Below are 23,236 nucleotides of genomic sequence, written 5' to 3'. Positions count from 1 at the left end.
GCACAGCAATTGTCCTTGCTGGGTTCCAATATTGAGAGTTTAATCCCAAACATATGTGGCCTTCTAGAAGTCTGTCATATCCAGATACACTACTCAAAGTGCTCAGAGAATGGGATTGTAGGACTACATTTTCTGGATTATGAACCGCTGATTCTAGAACAATTCTGGGATATGGACAAACTTTGGAACTTGTTATCTTGTTCTTTCCAGGATCCCAAAAACAACCAGGTGTTCCAATGGAGAGATGTGGAGATTCCGTTGGGCATAATCCAGCTTTCCTATTCTCTGTCTTCCGATTCCCTCTTGGGCACCTACAAAGTGGTGGTAGAGGAAGACTCCACGAAAGTTGCAGAACACAGCTTTGATGTGGACGAATATGGTAAGAAGGGGAGATCCAGTTTGTCCTTCTTTTCTTCCTTCTCCCTCCTTCCTTCCTTTCCTCCCTCCCTCCTTCCTTTCTTCCCCCTTTCTTTCCTCCCTCCCTCCATCTTTTCCTCTTCCATCCATCCATCCTTCCTTCCTTCCTTTCTTTTGGACAGTCCAGATTATTCTGTCTTGTTGAATTAAGGTTTATTTGTCCCAACAAAGTTGTAGAAGCTTAATCTGCATACTGAAGTTTGAAGATTTAAATGCCTCTTCATGTTGATTTAAAAAAACATTACTCCTTTAACATTTATATTTAGGATTATTTTTAAGGATGGAAAAAGCAAAATGGAAATGGAAGGAAGGAGGGAGGGCAGGGGAAGAAAGAAAAGGAGTGAGGAAAGTAGGGAGGGAAGGAAGGAAAAAAAGAAGGATGGGAAAAAGAATGAAGGAAGGAGAGTGGGATGGAGGGAAGGAAGGACGGAGAGAGAGGGAAGGAAGGAAAGAAGGAAGGAGGGAATAAATGGATGGATGGATGAATAAATAAATAAATAAATAAATAAATAAATAATATTTGGCAATGAGGGATTTAACAGGCCAGAAACAGTACAATTCTCTTTATTCAGTTTAATTCTAAGACTCACTTTCTCCAACAAATTTTACATTGATCTGGTTACTTAGCTAAATTAACCCGTTTTCTGAGATTAGAGATTATGATTTACCAGCTAAATCACATACAGATCCCAGATGAATATGGAGTCTCTGGGCCAGGAATTTAAGGTAGTGTTTGGGACAGTGGGATTGAAGCTTCACTCAACTCCCCCCACCCCTGAATTCAACTAATTCAGCGGTTGAACTTCTACAAAAAATAAACCACCAAAACAAAGACAAATTACCTAAGACTGAAGCCAAACATTTTAGAAAGTTGTCCAAATGCAATTGTTAAATTCATTCTGGCAGAATGTTTACTGCTTTATTAATGCAAGGTTTAATTTGTCTCATTTAGATTTACAACTTACTTTTCCTTTCAGACCTCAATTGTGTGGCCAATTTCTCCCATCTCCTTAGCCCTCAAGGGAGGTCACAGGGGAGAACTGGGCAGTTTGCGCTTCCACAAGGTTCATCTCATGATTTTCTTCCCTTCCCTTCCCTCTTTCTAGTTGTGCCCAAATTTGAGGTTTGGATAAATGCCCCGAAGCTCATCACGGTAACGACTGAGGAAATAACAATCAGAGTGTGTGGCAGGTACGTGATGCTCATCTACTCTCCTTCTGCCATTGTCAACAGACGGTGCAAGATTTTCCGGTGTGTGTTCTGACCCAGCCTTCACAAGTAATGATAGGCTGCTTACTCATGAGTAAAATAAACCCTTTTTCAAAACAAGGCAGGAACAGTAACAAAAACGTAATTAGTCCCAACAAAGCTGGCTCTGGCTAAGGAATCCAAATTGCTTGCTGTATAAAACAGCAAATGGTTCTCCGTGACAACAGGCCACTCCCAAATCCCTCCTATTTATTTCCTAGCCAGGGAGGTGCTGACTGGTGTCTAGGTCTGCTTTTCCCTGAGAGCTGGCACATTGCTTTCCTTTGCTCTCCTCTCCTTTCCTCTCTACGCATAGGCACATCTGGGATGGGCCCCATCTGTTCCTCCCCCTCACTCAGCTCAGGCGCCAAAGGCAGCTGCCTCTCCACCTGGGGGAGGACGGAAGGTCCTGGCTCTGCTGCCACTTCCTTATCAGAGCCTTCCAAAGGCTCCGAAGCTGACCCAGGCCCTCCCTCAACCTCCTCCTCGCCTGGCTCTGCTGCTAGCTCTGCTGGCAGCCAATGGGCCATAACAGCAGAAGAAAGGGAGGGTGAAAAATCTGCTCCTGTTCAGATTTTTCTCTCCTCTTGGTGATTTCATGCCCATATAGGTTTTTTGACAGAAACACGGAAGTGGTTTGATGATGATTTCTTCTGAGAATGTAATATTCAGTATCCTGGCCTGGGATCTCCTGGTGGCCTCCTGTCCAAATACCCAACAGGCCATATCCTGTATCAGGCTCAGAGATCAGCCAAGGTTAGCTTTGCATTGCCCTCTTGTGGAGCATAGATAGAAAGGCAGGGTAGTGGTGAAGGTGATGATGATGATGGTAATAATTTACTTTCTTCTGAAGGAAACCGGAGCAGAGTAATAAAATCATCTTTTATAAGAAATAACAAGATAAAATAACCCATAGGTATAAATAAATAAATATACCCGGAAGCTCTGGAGGTAATAAACCTAACTGATAAAAATATTGAGGAAGCTGGTGAGAGAAGATGTATAAAAGTATTAAGCAAAGTCCTAGTCAGGTGGTTATGGTGAAAGGCTGGGTGAACAAGGGTTGTTTAAACAAAGACAGTATAAACAAGCAGAAATTTAAAAAAAATTCCGCCTTCAATATTTGCTCTTTAATAGTATTGGGAAATTGCCCAGAGTCATTCTGGACTGAGATGATGGATAAATGGCAAAAAATAACATAATTCAATATAAAATCAATGATAACCTGACATAATTTTAAAAAAAGATAACTGATTATGAAAGAAAGAAAAATAAGAAATACAATACATGACCATACAGGTTAAAGAAATCAAATGCAAAGCCAGACTTAGATATATATGAGCCATATAAATTAAAACATTGCTTTTTTAAAAAATGAATGCAAGGAAAATATATGTGTCCCAAGATAATGTTGCAGGATCCAATCTGAGTCGGACACCGAGACGAGAGGTTCAATCTTCTGAGTTTTGGAGTCATGCTGGAGTCCATCCTCAGGGAATTACTCTCTCTATGCAGAATGTGTGCACAGGCTGCTGTTCTATGCGTAGTATTTATGTAGTCCCTAGTTCTGTGTGCCTTTTTGTTGTTAATCAGGGTGCTAATAGCTGGCTATTAGATTGTTGGTTGTTGTTTCTCTGCTTACTAAGACATTATTATTTCCCTGGTTGGTTGTTGTTTGGAAATAATAATGACTTAATATCTGGCCATCAATTAACAACTAAAAACCACACATAACTGGGCACCATATAAATAGTACACATAGAACAGTGCAATGGCCACATTGTGGAGGAAAGAGCAGAGAGGGGGAGGGGGAGAGAAGGGGAGACAGAGAAAGAGGAAGAGGGGGTGAGAAAGTAAAAGAGAAAGCAAGAAATAGAGAGAGAGAAAGAGAAAAAGAGGGAGAGGGAGAGAGAGGGAGAGGGAGAAGAAGAGAGATGGAGGGGGAGGGAGAGAGAAAGAGAGGAAGGGAGAGGGAGAGAAAGAGAGGAAGGGGACGGTGGGAGGGAGAGAGAGGGACAGGGAGAAATAGGGACAGGGAGAAAGACAGGGAGAGAGAAAGAGTAAAAGTGAAAGAGAGGCAGAGAAAGAGAAAAAGAGGGGGGGATAGAGAAAGAGAGGGAGAGAGAGGGGAGAGAAATAGGGAGAGAGAGAAGGGGGAAGAAGGAGGGAGAGAGAAAGAATAAAAGAGAAATAGAGGGGGAGTGGAGAGTAAGAGAGGGAGAGGGAGGGAGAGGGCGAGAGAAGGAGAGGGAGAAAGAGGGAAAGAGAAAGAGAGAGAAAGATGGAGGGAAATAGAAAGAAAAGGGGAAGATAGAAAAAAAGATGGAGAGAGAGAGAAAGAGGGAGAAAGAGAGTGAGAGGAAGAGAGAGGAAGAGAGAGAGGGGGGAGAAAGAGAAAGGGAGAGGTGGGGTTTCTGTGGATGGGCTCTAACCCGACTCCGAAAGCTTAAATCCTCTCAATATCTGGTCCAGGTGACTAATTCAGATTGGATCGTGTAAAAAAACAACAACAACACATGGCTTCCTTTGGATCCTACAGCTCCCTTTGATCTTCTTTCTCTATGCAAACCATCTCCCTTTCTGTCTGTTTGCCCACATTGGTGGGTTCTAACTCCAGGTATACCTAAGGTGACCAGATTTTCAGATTGGTAAAGAGGGACACCTTTGACCGGGGGGGGGGGGGTTGATTAAAAATTTTATACGGAGCAACAAAAATTTTCATACAACGCAAAAATAGTATTATAATATTTTTTTTATTTCAACATAACTACAATTTACAAATATAAATTGTAACTGTTGCCAAACATCAAAATTTTGATCACTTGACCATGAGGATGCTGCAACGGTCGCTAAGTGTGAAAATGGCCGCTAAGTGTGAAAAATCAGTCACTTTTTTCAATGCCATTGTAACTTTGGTCACTATACCACCTTTCTTGCCACAGTTCTTAAGTGAATAACTGCAGCTGGTATTTTGTATTGAATCTTTTTTAAAATAGTCTAAGACAATTTAAAAAAAGATTCTATCCAAAATACAAAATATCAGCTGCAGGTATTCACTTAAGAACTGTGGCAAGAAAGGTGGTATAATGGGCTTAGTGATCAAAGTTACAATGGCATTGAAAAAAGTGACTGATGACCATTTTTCACACTTAGCGACCATTTTCACACTTAGCGACCTCATGGTCACACGATCAAAATTTTGATGCTTGGCAACAGTTACAATTTACATTTGTAAATTGTAGTTATGTTGAAATAAAAAAAATATTACAATACTATTTTTTGCGTTGTATGAAAATTTTTGTTGCTCCGTATAAAATTTTTAATCAAGCCCCCACCCCCAGTCAAAGGTGTCCCTCTTTACTGAAAATCTGGTCACCTTGCTTTTTAGGATGCTGTCTAGATTTGCCATAGCTTTCCTCCCCAGGAGCAAGCCTCTTTTAATTCCTTGGAATTGGGTATATCTAGTTTAATAAAAAGGATCGAGGTATTGTATTGTGGTTGCTGTAATTAATAAACTTAATAACTCCATTTTTATTCTTTATTTTTTAATAATAATTTTCATAACAGTTGCTCCTGTTTTTGTAATTACTGTTTTATATTATTATTTTAGTGGATTGTTGTCACCCCTGAGAGTCATTTCTATTGAGATGTACACATTTGAACAATAAATGTATTTATTTTCATATTTAAGGAAAGGCATCATCTATAAATTAAGCAAAGGTGTAGCTTCCAAGATGTGCCCTTGGGATCTTGAAGTTGGTGGGAATCTACTCAGAGATTAATTGAGGAAAGTGTAATAACAGGGAGTTCTTAACTTAAATCCACACAGAATAAAACTATTTTAATAAATCCTATGCATAATAAATAAAATATTATTTTAAAATAAAAGAAAAAAACCCACTTACCAGCAGGCTTGCACTCCAAGTAAACCCAGAATGATGTAGAGGTTAATACAAAGAACTGAGCAAATTGAAATGGTGAAATTAGTCAGGGAAAAATGCCACCATATTTCGGAGCACTCCTCCAACCTACGTGCCCCTCCCCTCTGGAAAATCCAGGAAGTAACCTCTCTAGCCATTTCCTGCAGCTCTATGGTACTAGATCATTTTTTTCTTATAAAAGTGAGTAAAAACGGCGCGGAGGGGGGAGGTCCGTTTTGTTGCTTCAACGTTTTAATATCTTCAATGAAAGTACTGAGACAGAGAGAGGGATTAGACAGGGTGTCTTTTGTCTTGCCCCGGTTAGGATTTCTTAAGCAAATCCACTGGGCTTTCAACATGAAGCCAGAAAATCGGGACTTTTTTAAAAGGCGGAGGGACGCGGGAAAAATCGTTATAAAGCATGCTTATCACGCTGAAATCGGTACGTCTGGTCACCCTAGGTATACCTATGGGAAACCTGTGCCTGGCACAGTGCAAATGAGGGTTTGCCGGAATCGTGATACTAATGAAAGTCTGTGTGAAGAATATGAAGACGAGGTAAGGGACATCGAGTTTCCACATCTGGGATATCTTTGTAGCATCTCCAACATTTGGAGGATAAATTTGGGTATATTTTGGTCAATCTCGCTGGAGGCAAATGCCATCTTTTGATTGATGACGTTATCATCAATATGCTGATGATACCCAACTTTTCATCTCTACCCCAAACCACCCCATTGATGCACTTGATGTCCCAGTGCATGGAGGCTTTACGGATCTGGGTGGGGACGAACAGGCTCAAGCTTAATCCCTCCAAGACTGAGTGGCTGTGGTTCCTGTCATCCTGATTTCTGCATCACGTACCATCTTTGATGATGGGGAAGAAATTTCAGCCCCCTCAGAGAGGGCCCACAATCTGGGAGTCGTCCTGGATATGCTGCTTAGTTTAGAAAAACATCTTACGGCCATGACCTGGGGGGCCTTCTACCAGGTCCACCTGGTAAACCAGTTGCGCCCCTTCCTGGATCGGGATGCCCCGTGCACAGTCACTAATGCCCTCATCCTTTTTCGCCTGGACTACGGTAATACTCTCTATATGGGGCTGCCCTTGAAAAGCACCCGGAGGCTCTAGCTGGTCCAGAATGCGGTCGCGCGGGTTGTCATGGGAGTAGCTAGGTGCTCTCATGTTACAGCCCTTTTAGGCACTGGTTGCCGGTTGTTTTCCAGTTGCCGGTTGTTTTCCGGATGTGATTCAAGGTGTTAATTATGATCTTTAAAGCGCTCCATGGCTTAGGCCCAGGGTACTTCGAGACCGCCTACTGCCACCGGTAGCCTCCCACCGTCCAGTACGATCCCACAGAGTTGGCCTCCTCGGTGTGCCATCAGCCAGGCAGTGTCAGCTGGCAACCCCCAAAGGGAGAGCCGTCTCTGTGGGAGCACCTCCCCTTTGAATGAGCTGCCCCCAGAGCTTCGCATAATCCCCGACCTCCAGTCCTTCCGGCATGCCCTTCAGCAAGCTGGCCTGGCCTGAATAGAATAAATTAAATTATTAATTGTAAATTGTTAATTTTAATTTAATCCTAAATTTGATTTCAATTGTCAGTTGCAGGTTATTGGATTTCCTATTTAATCTTTTTTAACTTTTGTCATATGTGTTTTTATGTTGTAAGCCACCCTGAGTCCTTTGGGAGAAGGGTGGCATATAAGTCCAATAAAACCAAAACCATCTATAAAACATTTTATAGAGATTTTCTTTGTAAGCTACTGCAGTCGTAAATTTATAATTTCTTTCTCATAGTTTATCCCATTTTTCTAACTCTATATTATGGCCAAAATTTCTTCTCCAGCTAATCATTGTTTCCTTTACTGTCTCTTCCTCCATTTTATATTTGAAAAGAAAATTATATAATCTAGTGATCATTTTTCCTCCTGTTCCTAGTAATATTTTATCTAATTCCATTTGTTTCTTGTACATTCCATATTGTTCCCAATCTTTTTTAAATCTTGTTTTAATTTGTAGGTAGATAGGGCTACCATTCCAAATTTATTCCTTGTGTTTTCAGATCTTGCGCTAATTTTAGTTCTCCTTTTTCATCTAAGAGCTCTGCATATCTTACCATTTTACTGGGATCTATAGTATTTGGATATATCATTGCTACCATGGTTGATAACCAGATTGTAATTTTCAGGTAGTGGGTTTTTTCCCCCAGACCCTAAGCAGGTCATCCCTTATTATATGTCTCTGAAAGTAGGAATGAGATTTATTCTTTCCCTCCCAGAGGAAGCCGTGCCAGCCTAGTTGGAGATCATGTCCTTCTAGCATAAGGATGCTTTTATTTTTTAGTTGGATCCAGCCCTTTAGCCATGTTAGGGTTGCCGCCTGATAATAAAGTTCCCAATCTGGGAGGCCAAAGCCCTCTTTGTTTCTATTATCTTGTAGAAGTTTGTATTTAATACGTGGTTTTTTCTCTGACCAGATAAATTGGGATACCATTTTATTTAGTTGTTCAGAAAAAAAATTCTCTAATTTAATCGGTATTGTTTGAAAAAGATAAAGTAATTTGGGTAGTATATTCATTTTGATTGTTGAGATTCTGCCAATTAGTGATATCTATAGTTTAGTCCAATTATCCAAATCTTTTTGTGAGCCACCCACTCCTGGAGGACTCCAGGCAGCTCACAAAAGACAAGGGAAAGGGGGAAACAAGACAAAGACAACATATTAAAAACAAACCCAACATTCACAATTTCCGTGGAGGTAGATGCTTCTCAGCCCCCCCAGCCTGCTGGAACAGCCAGGAATTGGTGGCTTTGCGGAAGGCCGCGAGGATAGTAAGGGTCCAGATCTCAACAGGGAGCTCATTCCAGAGGGCCGGAGCTGCAACAGAGAAGGCTCTCCCCCGGGGAGTTGCCAGCCGACATTGGCTGGCAGATGGAATCCGGAGGAGACCTAACCTGTGAGATCTAATTGGTCTGAGAGAGGTAATCGGCAGGAGGCGGTCTCTCAGGTACCCAGGTCTGATGCCATGTAGGGCTTTATAGGTAGCGACCAGCACCTTGAAGCGGATTCGGAGACTAATAGGTAGCCAGTGCAGCTCGCGGAGGATAGGTGTAACATGGGTGTACCTTGGTGCACCCACAATCGCTCGCGCGGCTGCATTCTGGACTAATTGGACTCTTCGAACACTCTTCAAGGGCAGCCCCATGTAGAGCGCATTACAATAATCCAGTTGTTGTTTCCAGTAGGGTTGGAAGATTCCTTCTCTGAAGGTATCTTTTAATATCCTCCTCTTCTACTTCCTCTTGGCAATACAGTGCTTGAAAGTATTGTACTGCTATACTTTCCCCCCCTTCCTTTTGGTGGTGTATCACCCCTTCTTCATCCTCTGGTTGCTGTATTAATTTCTTTTCTTTCTCTTTTTTTAGTTTATAGGCTAGCCATCTCCCTGGTTTATTGGCATTTTCAAAATAATTTTGCCTACTTGATCTAATTTTCTGGGCCACTTCTTCCTGTGTAATTAAGTTTAATCTATTTCTTTTTCTTCTTTGGTTTCTTGGTTTTGAGGTTCTTTCTGGATTTTATGTTTTAATTTCCCCAGTTTCTCTTGGAGCTCTGTATATCATTTCTTTTTATCTTTCTTTCTTCCTATTGTATATGCTATCGTAACGCCTCGCACATAGGCTTTGGTTGTACCATGTGTTTTGAATGGTTCTCTGTTCATTCCAGTTTTCCTTTAGGAAAAACACTAATTCTTTTTCCATATACTGTACATAGTTGTTTTCTTTTACAACCCTCTGATTCATGGTCCATCTCTTTTTCCTTTTTGCTTCTCCATTCCATTTAATTATTAACGGGTTATGGTCCGCCCACATGTTCAGTGTTATTTCTATCTCCTCTACACCCTTCTCCATTTCTGGATCCATCCACACCATGTCAATCCTGGACCATGAATTATGGGGGTTTGAAAAGGATGTGTATTGACTCTTCTGTGGATTGATTTTTCTCCAGACATCTTTTAGATTTAATTCTTGGGCCATTTCAAAGAATGCATTTGATAGAGTTCTCCTTTCATAATTTCTTTAATTATCCATTTTATAGTCTTTCTTTGGGTCTACCACCACATTGAAGTCCCCTAATAGACATATGTTGTCCAGTTCCAGTTCTGCAATGTAGTTTACTGTAGTATTCTTTCTGGTTTGTATTTGGTACATATATGACTGCAATTAGCACTCTTCTTTGTTTTATTGATACTTCAATTAATAATGTTCTTCCCTCTTCATCTGTGTATACCTGTTTAGGTTTTAGCCAGACCTTTATATATACTGCAATTCCTCTTTTCTTTGTATCAGCCAGGGCGAGATGTAATTTTCCTAACTTTGGAGATTCCAAAATACTACCATTTCCTTTTTTAATAATGAACTTCCTGTAGACATGTGATGTCCATGTTTTGTTTTTGGAGCTTAGAAATTGTTTGTCTTCTTTTTATAGGTGAATTTAGTTCATTTATATTGACCGATATTAATTTCACTTCTTCCTCCATACTGTTACTTATTTGTCACTTTTGTTCCCTTACTTCCCTTTGGTTTCTTGTCCTCACTCCGTCTCTTTCCTGGACTTCTGTATCAGTCTTCTTTCTCACATCTTGGTCTAATCCTTTTCCCTCCGTCAGCTGCTCCTCTTGGCTTTCGGTTTCCAACTCTTATCTGCTGTCTGATTCTCCCTCTATGTAGTGTTCATAGAATTCCCAGGCTTTCTCTATGCTGTCAATCTTATTTTCTTATCTTGCCAGGTTATTAACATGCCTTCCGGTATAAACCAGTGGAACATTATTTTATATTTTATCAATTGTGTAGAGAGGAATTGGTAGTTCTTTCTTTGCTCTCTGATTCTCTTTGGTATCTGTTTAAGGGTTATGAGTTCTTTTCCTTTATGGACCAGTTGTTTGTCCCTTGTTCTTTTATAAATTTTGTCTCTTGACAGCTTTTTTTGCAAATCTTATATGTATTTCACGGGGGAACCTATATCTTTGTGCATAATTAGTATGCACTCTATAGATTTCATCAATATTGTTCCTCAGTTCACTTTTGTCCATTTGCAGTTGGTCAGCTAGAAGATCGCTCATGAGTTCCTCTACTATGTTCTGAAATCTTAAATAGAACAAGGATCATTCTAATTCTAAATGGACTATTGTCTCCCCCAGTTCTCTATTGGCTGCTGTCAGTTTTTCTTCTGTTTCTTCTAATTTCTTTTCAGCTTGTTCTATCCTTTTTTCTACCATTTTTATCTTCTCATTTTAAGCTATTGTTTTCTGTATCTTCCCCATTCTATCATCCAACTTCTTTATATCATCTTTCACTTCCCCTAGATCGCCTTTCATGTCCTCAAATTTTTTAGTTATTGATTCTTGTGTTTTTATCATAAATTCCTGAATCATGTTTAATGAGGCTTGTAGGCTTCGAAGGGTTGATGCAGATCCTGGTTTTTCATTGCTCAACATGTCTGTTTTTAACTTCCGTCCTGCTGAAGGGGCTATCATTGGCAGCATTTTCTTTACAGTTTTGGTAGCTGTGGATGTGTTTGCCATCTTTAGCTTTTGGAAAAAATTATTCCACAATAGCTGGCAAGAATAGCCAACACTCCAGAGGATAGGCTTAAGATACAGAGGGATCTTGAGAAACTTGAACATTGGGCACTATTTAATAAAATGAAATTCAATGGTGAAAAAAGTAAGGTTCTACATTTAGGCAAGAGAAACAAAATGCACAGGTACAGTATAGGTGGTACCTTGCTCAATAGTAGTAACTGTGAGAGGGATCTTGGAGTCCTAGTGGACAACCATTTAAATATGAGTTAGCAGTGTGCAGCAGCTGCCAAAAAAGCCAACACAGTTCTAGGCTGCATAAAAAGAGGGATAGAATCAAGATCATGTGAAGTGTTAATATCACTTTATAATGTCTTGGTAAGGCCACATTTGGAATGTTGCATTCAGTTTTGGTCGCCATGATGTAGAAAAGAGGTGAATACTCTAGAAAGAGTGCAGAGAAGAGCAACAAAGATGATTAGGAGTCTGGAGACTAAAACATATGAAGAACGGTTACAGGAACTGTGTATGTCTATTTTAATGAAAAGGAAGGAACGTGAGGTTATTTGAAGAGGGATCACAGACTGCTGTTTCTTGGTTGTTGTGTCATGCAGGCAGATGGAAATGGCTGTTTCTCCAAGACGGTGGACATGGAGCCATTCCACCTGAGGTGGCGCGGCTTTTCGATGAACATCGCCGTAGAAGGCAAAGTCACAGAGAAAGGGACAGGTAACCTTCATGAAACAAAAGAGCACCAACGGGCTGACAGAATGGCCCAGAACCAGACCTAAAGCTCCCGTTTCCTACAAGGAAGGTTTGGGAGATAGCAAAAGCAATAGCATTTAGACTTACCATATATATATATATATATACACCATTTTACAATGCTTGGTGGCATAGTGGTTAGAATGCAGTACTACAGGCTACTTCTGCTGAATGCCGATGGCCTGCAATTTGGCAGTTTGAATCTCACCAGGCTCAAGGTTGACTCAGCCATCTATCCTTCCGAGATGGGTAAAATGAGGACCCAGATTGTTGGGGGCAAGAGGCTGACTGTAAAACCACTTAGAGAGAGCTGTAAAACACTGTGAAGTGGTATATAGGTCTAAGGGCTATGGCTGTTGCAGCCCTCTCTAAGCGGTTTTCAGAGTCAGCCTATTGTCCCCAACAATATGGGTCCTCATTTTACCCACCTCGGAAGGATAAATGGCTGAGTCAACCTTGATGGAAAAAAACACCCTGTTTCTAAGTCTAAGAGAGTATCTGAGTTATAAATGAGAAAACTGTTCTCTGTTCCAACACCCATTTCACAGAACGGGAAGTGATGAGATTTTGCTGGGGGGGGGGGGAACATAAGCTGGTTGCAAGCAGTCTGAGACATACTAATCAAATTTGATATCCCATAAAGAGCATGGTGGCTCAGTGGTTAAGAGTTTGGGCTTATCAGCTGGAAAACTGGCAGCTCAGGTTCGAGTCCCGAGCATTGCAGGATTGGGTTAGCTACTGTTCTCGCCCCAGCTCCTGCCAAGCTAGCAGTTTGAAAGCTTGCCAATGTAGGTAGAAAAACAGATTTCCCTTCAGCAGGAAAGGTTACCAAATTTCACACTTTTGTGCTGGCCAAATGATGACGGACGTGTCTCTCAGACAAGATTCCCTGGGCTGCGGATTTCCCTTTTGAGCCAGTCACAACTGGATGGGGAGAAACCTTTAAAGGGCTACCAATTGCCAAATTCAATCCAACAGAGGGAATTAGTCAGAGAAATCCATAAGGTGCTTTTTCAAGAGGCAACTCGACTTTCTTACGTTTCCTTTCTCATCCAAGAAGCTTCTTCCGTTCTTTGAAGGACTTTCTTGGCTTGAGAAGCGAAATGTCTTCAAAGAAAAACCAGAAAGTCCAGTTGCCTTTTGAAAAAAAAAGCATCTTTGGGATAACCATGACCTGGATGACTGAGAATCTCCATAGACATGTCAGAGAAATCTGCACAAGGGAGGACCCTGGAGATCAACTATTCAAATCTCTTGTCCAAAGCAGAAATCCATAAATGCAGGGCGAATGTCCGTCAAAAGAGTCAGGCTTCCTGGCACTCCAGAGACAAGGAGTTTCTGGGAAATTGGAGAGGAAGGGAAGAGCCTTTTGCAGATGACATTTCTCTTCAACAGGAGTGGAGGCAAATGCCACAGAATACATTGGGATCACGTCCACGTTGAGCAAAATTATCTTTGAAAACCCAGACCGTTACTATAGACTCGGCATTCCCTACATCGTGAAGGTAAGATGGGAGCTGTGGTTTTTCTGCATAGCTGGATTTAAGCCGTATCAGCCCAGCCGGCCCCTCCAGTCTGCTCCAATGCCATTTCTTCACCATAACAGCAGCTGCCCAGCTGCTCTGAGCTAGAACGATTAAAAGCCGAGTAAAAGCATTAAGGAATAAGGATAAGAGACTTGGAAGGGACCTGGGAGGTCTTGTAATTCAGGAATCCCCCTGTCCCCTGGTCCATGGACCAGTACCGGGCCACAGTATGCCAGAAACAGGGCCACACAAACAAGCGAAGCCCCATCTGTGGGAGGCAGGCAGCATGTGAAACCACACCCTGGTCCGTGGAAAAGCCTCTCTCCTTGGAATGGGTCTCTGGTGCCCAAAAGGCCTCAAGCAGAAGATCTTATACCATTTCAGTCAAAGGAGGGAGGGAGGGAGGGATAAAAGTCCTCAGCTCCAGGATGATGGGATTATCCTTCAGGGCAAAGCCATTCAGCCACAAACAAAGCCCCATCATTGTATCAGTCCAAAGTGTCGATCAAACTTTACCTATAATCCCACATGGCCACATGGGAATCTACAACCAATTAGAATACAGGCCCTGGCCCAGTGGTGAGATCCTGCTGGTTTAACAACCGGTTCGGTGATCTTGTGCTCTGCGCGTGCCTGTGCCTGATGCGCGGGCAAAACTTACTTTTCACATTACTTCTGGGGAGTAACACAGTTGAGGCGCAGCAATCCGCTCTGCCATGCAAATCAGCTGAGAGGGTATAGGTAAGTAAAGTGCAGGGATGCGTGGGCCCAGACCCACCTGATCAGCGGACCGAACCGATTCGCTCCCCTGCTGGTTCGCCCAAACGGGTCCAAACTGGCTGAATCACACCCCTGCCCTTGCCACAAGAACAGGAAACTCAAATCCAAAGCCCAAAAGAGGGTATAAATCTCTTTCACTCACCCATGTGCTCATTTGCCCAGGACCCAAAAAACCCATGTGGTCCTGTCCACCATTAAACCATCTTTCCAAGCAGCTTCCATGTTTCCAGTGTCTTTCTCTGTGATCAGATCAATTCCTAATCTTGGGCCAGAAAAAGCATTAAATCCACACTTTTATGGCCCAAAGGAGGGAAAGTTTGCACCCACCCTTCTCCTAGAAGAATGAAATATTCTGGGAAATATTAAAAAGGCAGAATATTATATTTTCCCTATGTTTCAGACATAAACTCAGAGCCTCAGGTCCCTGCCTGCCTCCAGGATTATTAAGCAGGGGTATCCATGGAAATGATGGTGGTGACCCTAAAAAGTCAAGATGGCAGCCACCACAAAGTCCCAATCATGCCTCAGTGCAATAGCAATAGAACTTAGACGTATATACCACTTCAAAGTGCTTTACAGCCTTCTCTAAGGTTTACAGAGTCAGCATATTGCCATCTGGGTCCTCATTTTGCCCACTTTGGAAGGATGGAAGGCTGAGTTAACATCGAGCCACTCAGGACATCAAACTGCTGGTGGTGAGTAGTGAGTTAGCCTGCAGCTGAAGACCTAGATGGTTGGGGGCAAAATGCTGACATTGTATACTGTCCAAAGAGTATGCAAAGCACTATGGGGCAGTATAGAAGTGCTATGGCTATCATCCCCTGCAGATGCTCTGCTTTGAAACTCCCAAAGCCCCTTTTCCCTAATGAAGAGTCAGTTTATCAAACCAACCTGTAACACCATCTCTCCGCAATTCCTTGTTTGGGTTTAGAAATCGTCTCCTTTCTTTCTCAGCCGTAGCCCCAAAAGCTATTCCAGGGCTCAAGTCTCAAGTCTCTCCTGCTAGTCTCCCCTTTTTCACAGAGTTGTAGTGATGGCGTGGTGGGAAAGCTTGGCGTCCTGAAGGAAAAGCAGAATAGAAATTGCATTGGTAAATTGTGAAATATTCAGGCCGCAACCAGTTGGGTTCATGTAGCAGTTTTTCATGTGCAGGTGAAGCTGGTAGACATCAACGACGTACCAATCAACAATGGAACGGTGGAGATTTTTATACTGACAAATCACCAGTGGCTGAAGCAAGTGACGGACGCTCAGGGGAGAGCTGAATTCTCCATAGAAACCAATGATTTCACAAGCGGCGATTTTTATTTTACGGTTAGTCTTCTCGCTTTGCATCGACTGTATTTTATGACATTCCCACTTTATGGTTTGTTTCTGTTGCTCCCCCCAGGGATCAGATTTCAAAGTATTTCTAGCAGGACAAGCAGATTCTGTAACAGCTTTATTCCCTATGCCATCCATCGGTAAACTGTGGGTATATATTATTTATTTTTATGTTTATGTTCGCTTTATTCATTAAACATGAAACTCAGTCAACTGAACATTCAAAAATGCATCACATAGCACATTGACTGGTGCTAATGGTTGATACGGATTGCTGCCAGCATCCTCGGTATCGACCAAGTATCTTCTTAGAATATAAGATGTTCTGAGTTTTTTGCAGTTCCACTGGTGTTATTGCAAGAAGCTGCAATTTGTTGATGTATCTTGTAAAATTCTTGGACATGGTACCAAGTGCCCCAATGACAATGGATATCACAGTTATGTGTTTCATTTTATTATTATTATGTGGTTAATCTTTGGTGAGATTCACAGCCTTTGGGGCTGGTTGGTAGCTCAACAGCTTGAGTCGTAACAAGGACCTAGGAACTGTTAAGATAACGTCGGAGGATATAAGTTGTTCCAAGTAGGGTGGTTTTTTGTAAAGTCAGAATGTTCAAGTCAGGTAAATTTAGAATTTACAAATAGCGAGGTAGCCCTTTAGGTATTGCTCCAAGGGCTCCAACTACAATTGGGACAACACATGATTTCTTTTTCCACAGTCGCTCAACCTCAATTTGCAAATCCTGGTATTTTGTGATTTTTTCTTGCTGTTTATCTTCAATTTGTGCATCACCAGGTATTGCAATGTCAATGAACCATACTTTCTTCTTTTCAATTATTGTTATCAGGTATGTTGTAGGCCAAGTGCCTGTCAGTCTGGATTCTGAAGTCCCACAAGATCTTGACTTTTTCATTCTCTAAAACCTTCTCAACCTGATGTTCCCAGTGGTTTTTGCTGTACTCAAATCCAAACTTTTGGCACAATTTCCAGTGAATGATATTAGCAACGAGGTCATGGCATTGTAGGTAGTCAGTTTGTGAAATTTTGCTGCACCCACTGATCAAGTGATCAACTATCTCATCTTTCTTATTACAGAGGCAACATTTGCATGTTGCAGTAACATGTTGAATTTTTGCCTTCATGTAGTTTTTGGCTAAAGCTTATTCTTGAGCTGCCAAAATAAAGCCTTCTGTTTCTTTTTTCAGGGCTCCTGATCTTAACCAGTTCCAAGTTAGCTTTTGGTCAGCTTTGCCCTTCAATACTTTTCAAGTATTGGCTATACATAGTTTTGTTTTTCCAATTTTCAGCTCGCTTTTCAATTACTTCTATCTTACATTCAGCTTTTGACTTAGTTGTCTTTAAAAGGCCTCCTTTATTTACTTCCTTAATCATTGGTTCTTCACTTTTCTGGATGTAATCATTCAAGCTGTGTTTTTCTTCTTCCACAGTCTGTTTTACTTGTAGGCGTCCTCGACCAACCTCTGTTCTTGGTAGATATAATCGGTCAACATCACTTTTAGGGTACAAAGCATGAGTCATTGTCACAAGCTTCCTTGTTTTTCTGTCCACATTGTCCAACTCCAACTGGATCCAGTCAATTATTCCGGCAGAGTATCGGATCACAGGTATAGCCCAGGTATTTATGGCTTTTATGATGTTTCTTCCACCCAATTTGGACTTTAATATCTTGCAAATTCATTGAATGTACTTGGCTGAAGTTAATTCCTTGACTTTATTATGCATTAAGTCAGAGGCCTCTAAAATCCCCAAGCACTTGTAGCCTTCTTCTGGTTTTACTGCCTTTATCATTTCTTCATTCTCAAGTTGTATTCCATCATCTTCTATGACCTTGCCTGCTTTGGTTGCCATTGTTGTACATTTGTTAATTCCAAACTGCATACCAATGTCTTGGCTAAATTCTTTTGTGCTTTCAATTAATAAATTCAGTTCAGCTTTTGTTTTACCAAACAGCTTCAAATCATCCATGTACACCAAGTGTGAAATTTTCAGTCCTTTCTTTTCAAGTTCGTATCCACAGTTCACCTTCTTCAAAATGATTGTCAGTGGCAGCATTGAGAGTATAAAAAGTAGGAGTGAAAGGGAATCACCCTGGAAAATGCCTTGTTTAATTTCAACTTCACCCAGTTCTTCTTCATTAGCCATGAGCTTCATTTTCCAGAGGTTAATTGAAGTTTCTATGAATTTTTGTATGTTGCTGCTGATGCCCAAGATTTTCAGGCATTTCTTGATCCAGCTGTGGGGAACTGAATCAATTATTGTTGTTGTTGTTGTTATTATTATTATTTTATTTACTTATATTTTTGTAATGTTTATACAGTGTATTTTGGAGATGATGATCCTTTGAGAGGTATATGCAATGAAATTTCATTTTAATATATGCCGATTAGTATAGATTTAAAGTGACAATAAAGTTAAAGTTATTCTAGTTAGTTAGTTAAAAGTACTTAGGGCTCCTTCCTTTTTTCACACTTTCCAGGTGTCAGGACTATTCCATTCCACTGGGATAGGGGGAGTGTTCCTCTCTGGCCAGCCTGGCCCATTGACTGTAGGGAGGAGAATTACAATTCGATGGTCCAGTACTCAAACATCAATCAGGGACGTCTGTAGAGGGGTGAAAAAAGCCACGAGGGAAGCCACTACTATGCAAAGCCATACCTATTTCTACATATGATGAAATTTACATGTGAGAAAATCAGCCTGCTGACTGCAACCAAGTCAACCAGCCCAATCTTTTGGGGTTGTGTGTGTGTGACAGGATAAAACAAATGGAGTGTGGCTTCCAGAGCACAGTCACAACCCCCCTCTTGACTTTTGGTTGCCTCTCTATCTCTCTTTTTCTATATCTCTCTCATATCATATGATATCACATTATATCTCCTATCTCTTTCTCTTTCTCTTTCTCTATCTATCTATCTATCTATCTATCTATCTATCTATCATCTATTCAGAGGTGGGATTTAAAAATTGTTACTACAGGTTCTGTGGGCATGGCTTGGTGGGCATGGTTTGGTGGACATGGCAGGGGAAGATTACTGCAAAATCCCCATTTCCTCCCGATCATCTGGGACTCGGGAGGCAGAGAATAGATGGGGTGGAGCCAGTCAAAGGTGGTATTTACTGATTCTCTGAACTACTCAAAAGTTCCATTATCGGTTCTCCAGAACTTGTCAGAACATGCTGAATACCGTGTGTGTGTGTGTGTGTGTGTGTGTGTGTGTCCGTCCGTCCGTCCGTCCATCCGTCCGTCCATCTATCCATCCATCCATCCATCTGTCATCTCTATGTATTTCTCTCTATCTACCTCTATGTATTTCTTTCTCTCTATCTACAGAGTCCTTCGCGATTGGGTGGCATACAAATCTATTAAATAATAATAATAATAATAATAATAATAATAATAATACCCATCTATTATCTATCTATATCTTCTCTCTTCCTCCTCTCTTTCTCTCTCTTCCATCCATTATCTATCTATTTCTATATCTACTGAATATCTACTTTATAAATATATCTATTGTCTATCTCTATCAGTGGTGGGTTGCAGGCAGTATGCCCTGGTACGTGCGTACTTGAGCCTGCCCGGAGCACTGGGTACCATTATGATATGGTGCTCTGGAGGGCCTCGCTCCTTACCTGTGCTGTAAGCTTTTGGCGCTTCCGTGCACGTGCATGGCCTACATGACACTCCGCCGAGCAGCTGGACCATTGCGGAGGCTTGCAGAAGCATCGCAGGTGGGTATGATGGAAGCACGTGCTGCATGCATGTCTGTGCGTGCCACACATTTCCATGTGGGTGACGCCGGGCCCATTCCAACCCTACCGGTTGGAAAGGGAACCGGAATCTGGAATCCACCACTGATCTCTATCATCTATCATCCACCTCTCATGCCCTTGCCAGCGAAATGTTCTCAGCCAGCCTCCCACCTAATTTCTCTAAATCTGTGCTTTTCCTCTCAGGCTTCATATCAAGAGAAACCTTGGTGTAACAGTGAGCACTGGATTACACCCAGTCACGGGAGAGCAAGTCACACGGCGTACATACTTTATTCTCCAAGCAAAAGTTACCTAAATATCAAGCCTGCCTCAGAGACGTTCCGCTGTCGCCACTATGAGCAGATTCGGGTGCAATACAGCCTTAACGTAGGTGATGAGAAGGAGGATGAGATTTTCTTCTATTACATGGTGAGTCTTCAGGCCAAGGCTGCATTCATAAGGCATGTTTGCTTCGCTTTGTTAAACAGCTATCAATCAATCAATCAATCAATCAATCAATCAATCAGAATAGAGATGGAAGGGACCTTGGAGGCCTTCTAGTCCAATCCCCTGCTGAAACAGCAGATACTATACTATTTCAGACAGGTGACTGTCCAGTCTCTTCTTAAAACCTCCAGTGATGAAGCACCCAGAACTTCCGAAGGCAAAGCTGTTCCACTGTTATTTGTCCTCACTAAGAGCCAAGGTGGCGCAGTGGTTAAATGCAGCACTGCAGGCTACTTCAGCTGACTGCAGTTCAGCAGTTCAGCTGTTCAAATCCCACCAGGCTCAAGGTTGACTCAGCCTTCCATCCTTCCGAGGTGGGTAAAATGAGGACCCAGATTGTTGTTGGGGGCAATATGCTGACTCTGTAAACCGCTTAGAGAGGGCTGAAAGCCCTATGAAGCGGTATATAAGTCTAACTATTGCTACTATTAGGAAGTTACTCTTTAATTCCAGGTTGCTTCTCTCCTAAATTAATTTCAATCCATTGTTTCTGGTCCTGCCTTCTGGTGCTTTGGAAAATAAATTGAACCCCCCCCCCCTTCTCTTTGTGGCAGCCTCTCAAATACTGGAAGACTGCTATCATGCTAGGGGACCTCTAGTTTCTGCTTTCTCTAGACTAGCCAAACCCAAATCCTGCAACCGTTCTTCATCTGATTTAGTCTCCAGGTCTTTAATCACCTTAGTTGCTCTTCTTTGCACTTTTTCCAAAGTCTCAACATCTTTTTTGTAATATGGTGACCAAAACTGGATGCCGTATTCCAGGTGTGGGGTGACTCCAATGTGCACTGAACCACAACATAAATATTTTTTTATTTATTGTATTTATTTTTTCAAGTATGTGTAAGATAAAAGACATAAGTATAAACATGATGATGAATACAGGAAATGGATATAAATAAGTGAGGACAGAAGGACAGGGACAGTAGGCATGTTGGTGTGCTTATGCACCCCCCTTACAGACCTCTTAGGAATGGGATGAGGTCAACAATAGACAGTTTAGGGATGAAACCACAGAGTCAGGTAGAGCATTCCAGGCATTGACCACACTGTTGCTGAAGTCGTATTTTCTGCAATCGAGTTTGGAGCGGTTTACCTTGAGTTTGTATCTATTATGTCCTTGTGTATTATTGCAGTTGAAGCTGAAGTAGTCATTGACAGGTAGGACATTGTAGCAGATAATTTTGTGCACTACGCTCAGGTCAGGCCGAAGGCGGTGTAGTTCTAAGTTGTCTCAACCCAAAATTTCAAGCCTGTGGAATAAGGTATTCTGTTGTGAGCAGAGGAGTGGCTATTTCTCGGGAAATATCTCTGTTCTCGCTCGATTGTATTAATGTTTGTTATACTGTGTGGGTTCCAGACAGATGAGCTGTATTCGAGAATAGGTCTAGCAAAGGTTTTATAGTCCCTAGTTTGCAATACAATATTACCGGAGAAGAAGCTTTGCAAGATTAGGTTAACAACTCAATGCCTTTTTGGCACTGCTATTACAGTGAGCTCTGGCCCTTAGATCATTAGAAATGAGTACTCTGATGTCCTTGCAGAGAGAGGGTCATCCACAAGGTCATGTCTGCCCGGCTTGTATTGGATGTTCTAGGGGGGGGGGTTGCCAATGTGTAAGACAGAGCATTTGTTGGTTGAGATTTGGAGTTGCCAATTTGACCATTCTGACATGTTGCTTTGTTTACCCATGAACCTTGTGTGAATAAAGCTTAACTCATCCTTAGTTCTATGCTTGTTAAGGTGAATGTACTGTATGTGGGCAAGCAAATCTCCTGATTGGGCTTTTTTGGTGTAAGTCCATTTTGGCTGCTAGTGGCTGCTTGGACAATTCCGAACAGTTTTCTTGGTAACATTTTCAGAAGAGGTTTGCCCCGATCATCCTAGAATAAGGAAAGACCCACACTCTCCTAGTTGGCTTCATGCCAGACTAGAACTCACGGTCTCCAGGTTTCTGGCCTGGTATTTTTAACCACTATACCAAAAGTCAACAGTGAGATCCAAAGCTACACTTCTGTGTTTTCTTCCAACTTGTGATTATTCCAGTTTAAAGTATGTCCAAGTAGTGTTTTCTCTTATTCTTCTCCCACTGTCCAAGGTTTCCTTCAAAGTACTGTATTTCTACTCAAGAAGCATAACATCTATTAGGTTTTCCATGATTTTGGAAGGCGATTGCAATGAGCTGAAACAGAGGCCACAGAGACAGGAGGGGGATCTCCACTGGGAAGAGCAGATTTGCACCAAGTTAGTTTTCGGAAAACTCAAGAATGCTGTGCATACATTTCTCCTCAGGAAAGGCCCAGTGATCCAAAAGCTATATTCACAGAAAATATTAATCATGATGAATGTGTGTGTGTGTAATGGTATTCTATTTTCTTCACTACCGGTTCAGTAGCAGGAGTGCACACATTCTCAAACGTTTCTGACTTTGTCAACTGGTGGGAGGCAGGGATGGGTTCCTACCGGTTTGGACCGGTTCGGACAAGTAGGTAGTAACTTGGCTGGCCACACCCCCGAACTGGTTCTACCTGCTGGTTTAGGCGGATAGGCAGGAAAAATGCTTTTAAAAGCAGGGGGAAAGTTTCCGACAATTGTGCGGCTCACAGCTGAGCCGTGCTATCCTAGGAAGCTTTTATTTTATTACTGGTTTGCAGAACCAACAACAATCGTTCCTACCAGTTTGGTCGAACTGAGCCAAACTGGGAGGATTTCACCCCTGGTCCTCCCTAAAGGTGGAGGAATCCCAAACACAGACTGAGGCAGATATTTACACATTTCTTTGCTTCTGCTTGGTGACATAAAAGAAAGCTTGCATGCAACAGATGATATAGAAATACAGAAATTATAAAAATAGTCAAGCACACCTTCCGTGCTTTTGGTCACCATCCTAATCCACAGGCTAGTCTTTTCCTTTAGGATTTTCCATGGCCACGAAGGCCTGCATAGACCTGGATTTAGCCTTGCCATCTCAACATATGTACCCTTCAGGCAATCATCAAATTCACTAGATTCCTGATCAACACCATGGGTGAATTGTTATTCTATTCTTTTAATCAAAAGATTAAGCTAGACAATTGCAGCTCCGCAATTCTAGGGGCTGCATATCTAGCCTGACAGCCAGTAGTTAGAGTTGAAAATCAATCAATCAATATCTATCTATCTACCAATCAACCAATCAATTGATTTCTCCAAGCCCTTGCATATCTAACAGGAGTTTTGTCTTTCCACGCAGATCAAGTCTAATGAGAACATCGTAGGAACAGGGAGACACAGGCAACCAGTGGAACAGGGAAAAGGTAAATGTTCTCCCTCCAAATGACACTCCCTCCTCCTGCTTGACAAAAAGCTTCCCAGAAGTTCCCGGGGTGTCTCCATCTATAGAGCTCCAGTCAGTCA

The 23,236-nt window shown here is 41.8% G+C and overlaps 1 protein-coding gene across 1 annotated transcript in view; it reads left to right on the top strand.

The window, feature by feature from the left end:
• The window catches only part of LOC116503345 (alpha-1-macroglobulin-like), a 59,515-nt gene that overhangs the window by 9,473 nt on the left and 26,806 nt on the right, over positions 1 to 23,236 (top strand). The window contains exons 6-13 of the mRNA XM_032209711.1: positions 211 to 379; positions 1,524 to 1,608; positions 6,047 to 6,143; positions 11,782 to 11,896; positions 13,328 to 13,437; positions 15,391 to 15,552; positions 19,541 to 19,765; positions 23,073 to 23,136. Coding sequence (XP_032065602.1) covers positions 211 to 379; positions 1,524 to 1,608; positions 6,047 to 6,143; positions 11,782 to 11,896; positions 13,328 to 13,437; positions 15,391 to 15,552; positions 19,541 to 19,765; positions 23,073 to 23,136 — 1,027 coding nt within the window. The remainder of the gene's footprint in view (positions 1 to 210; positions 380 to 1,523; positions 1,609 to 6,046; positions 6,144 to 11,781; positions 11,897 to 13,327; positions 13,438 to 15,390; positions 15,553 to 19,540; positions 19,766 to 23,072; positions 23,137 to 23,236) is intronic.

The sequence above is a fragment of the Thamnophis elegans genome, chromosome 2, assembly GCF_009769535.1.
Source record: "Thamnophis elegans isolate rThaEle1 chromosome 2, rThaEle1.pri, whole genome shotgun sequence".
Lineage (NCBI taxonomy): Eukaryota > Metazoa > Chordata > Lepidosauria > Squamata > Colubridae > Thamnophis > Thamnophis elegans.
Note: the sequence above shows the minus strand (reverse complement) of the source record. Positions and strands in the feature narration are given on the sequence as shown.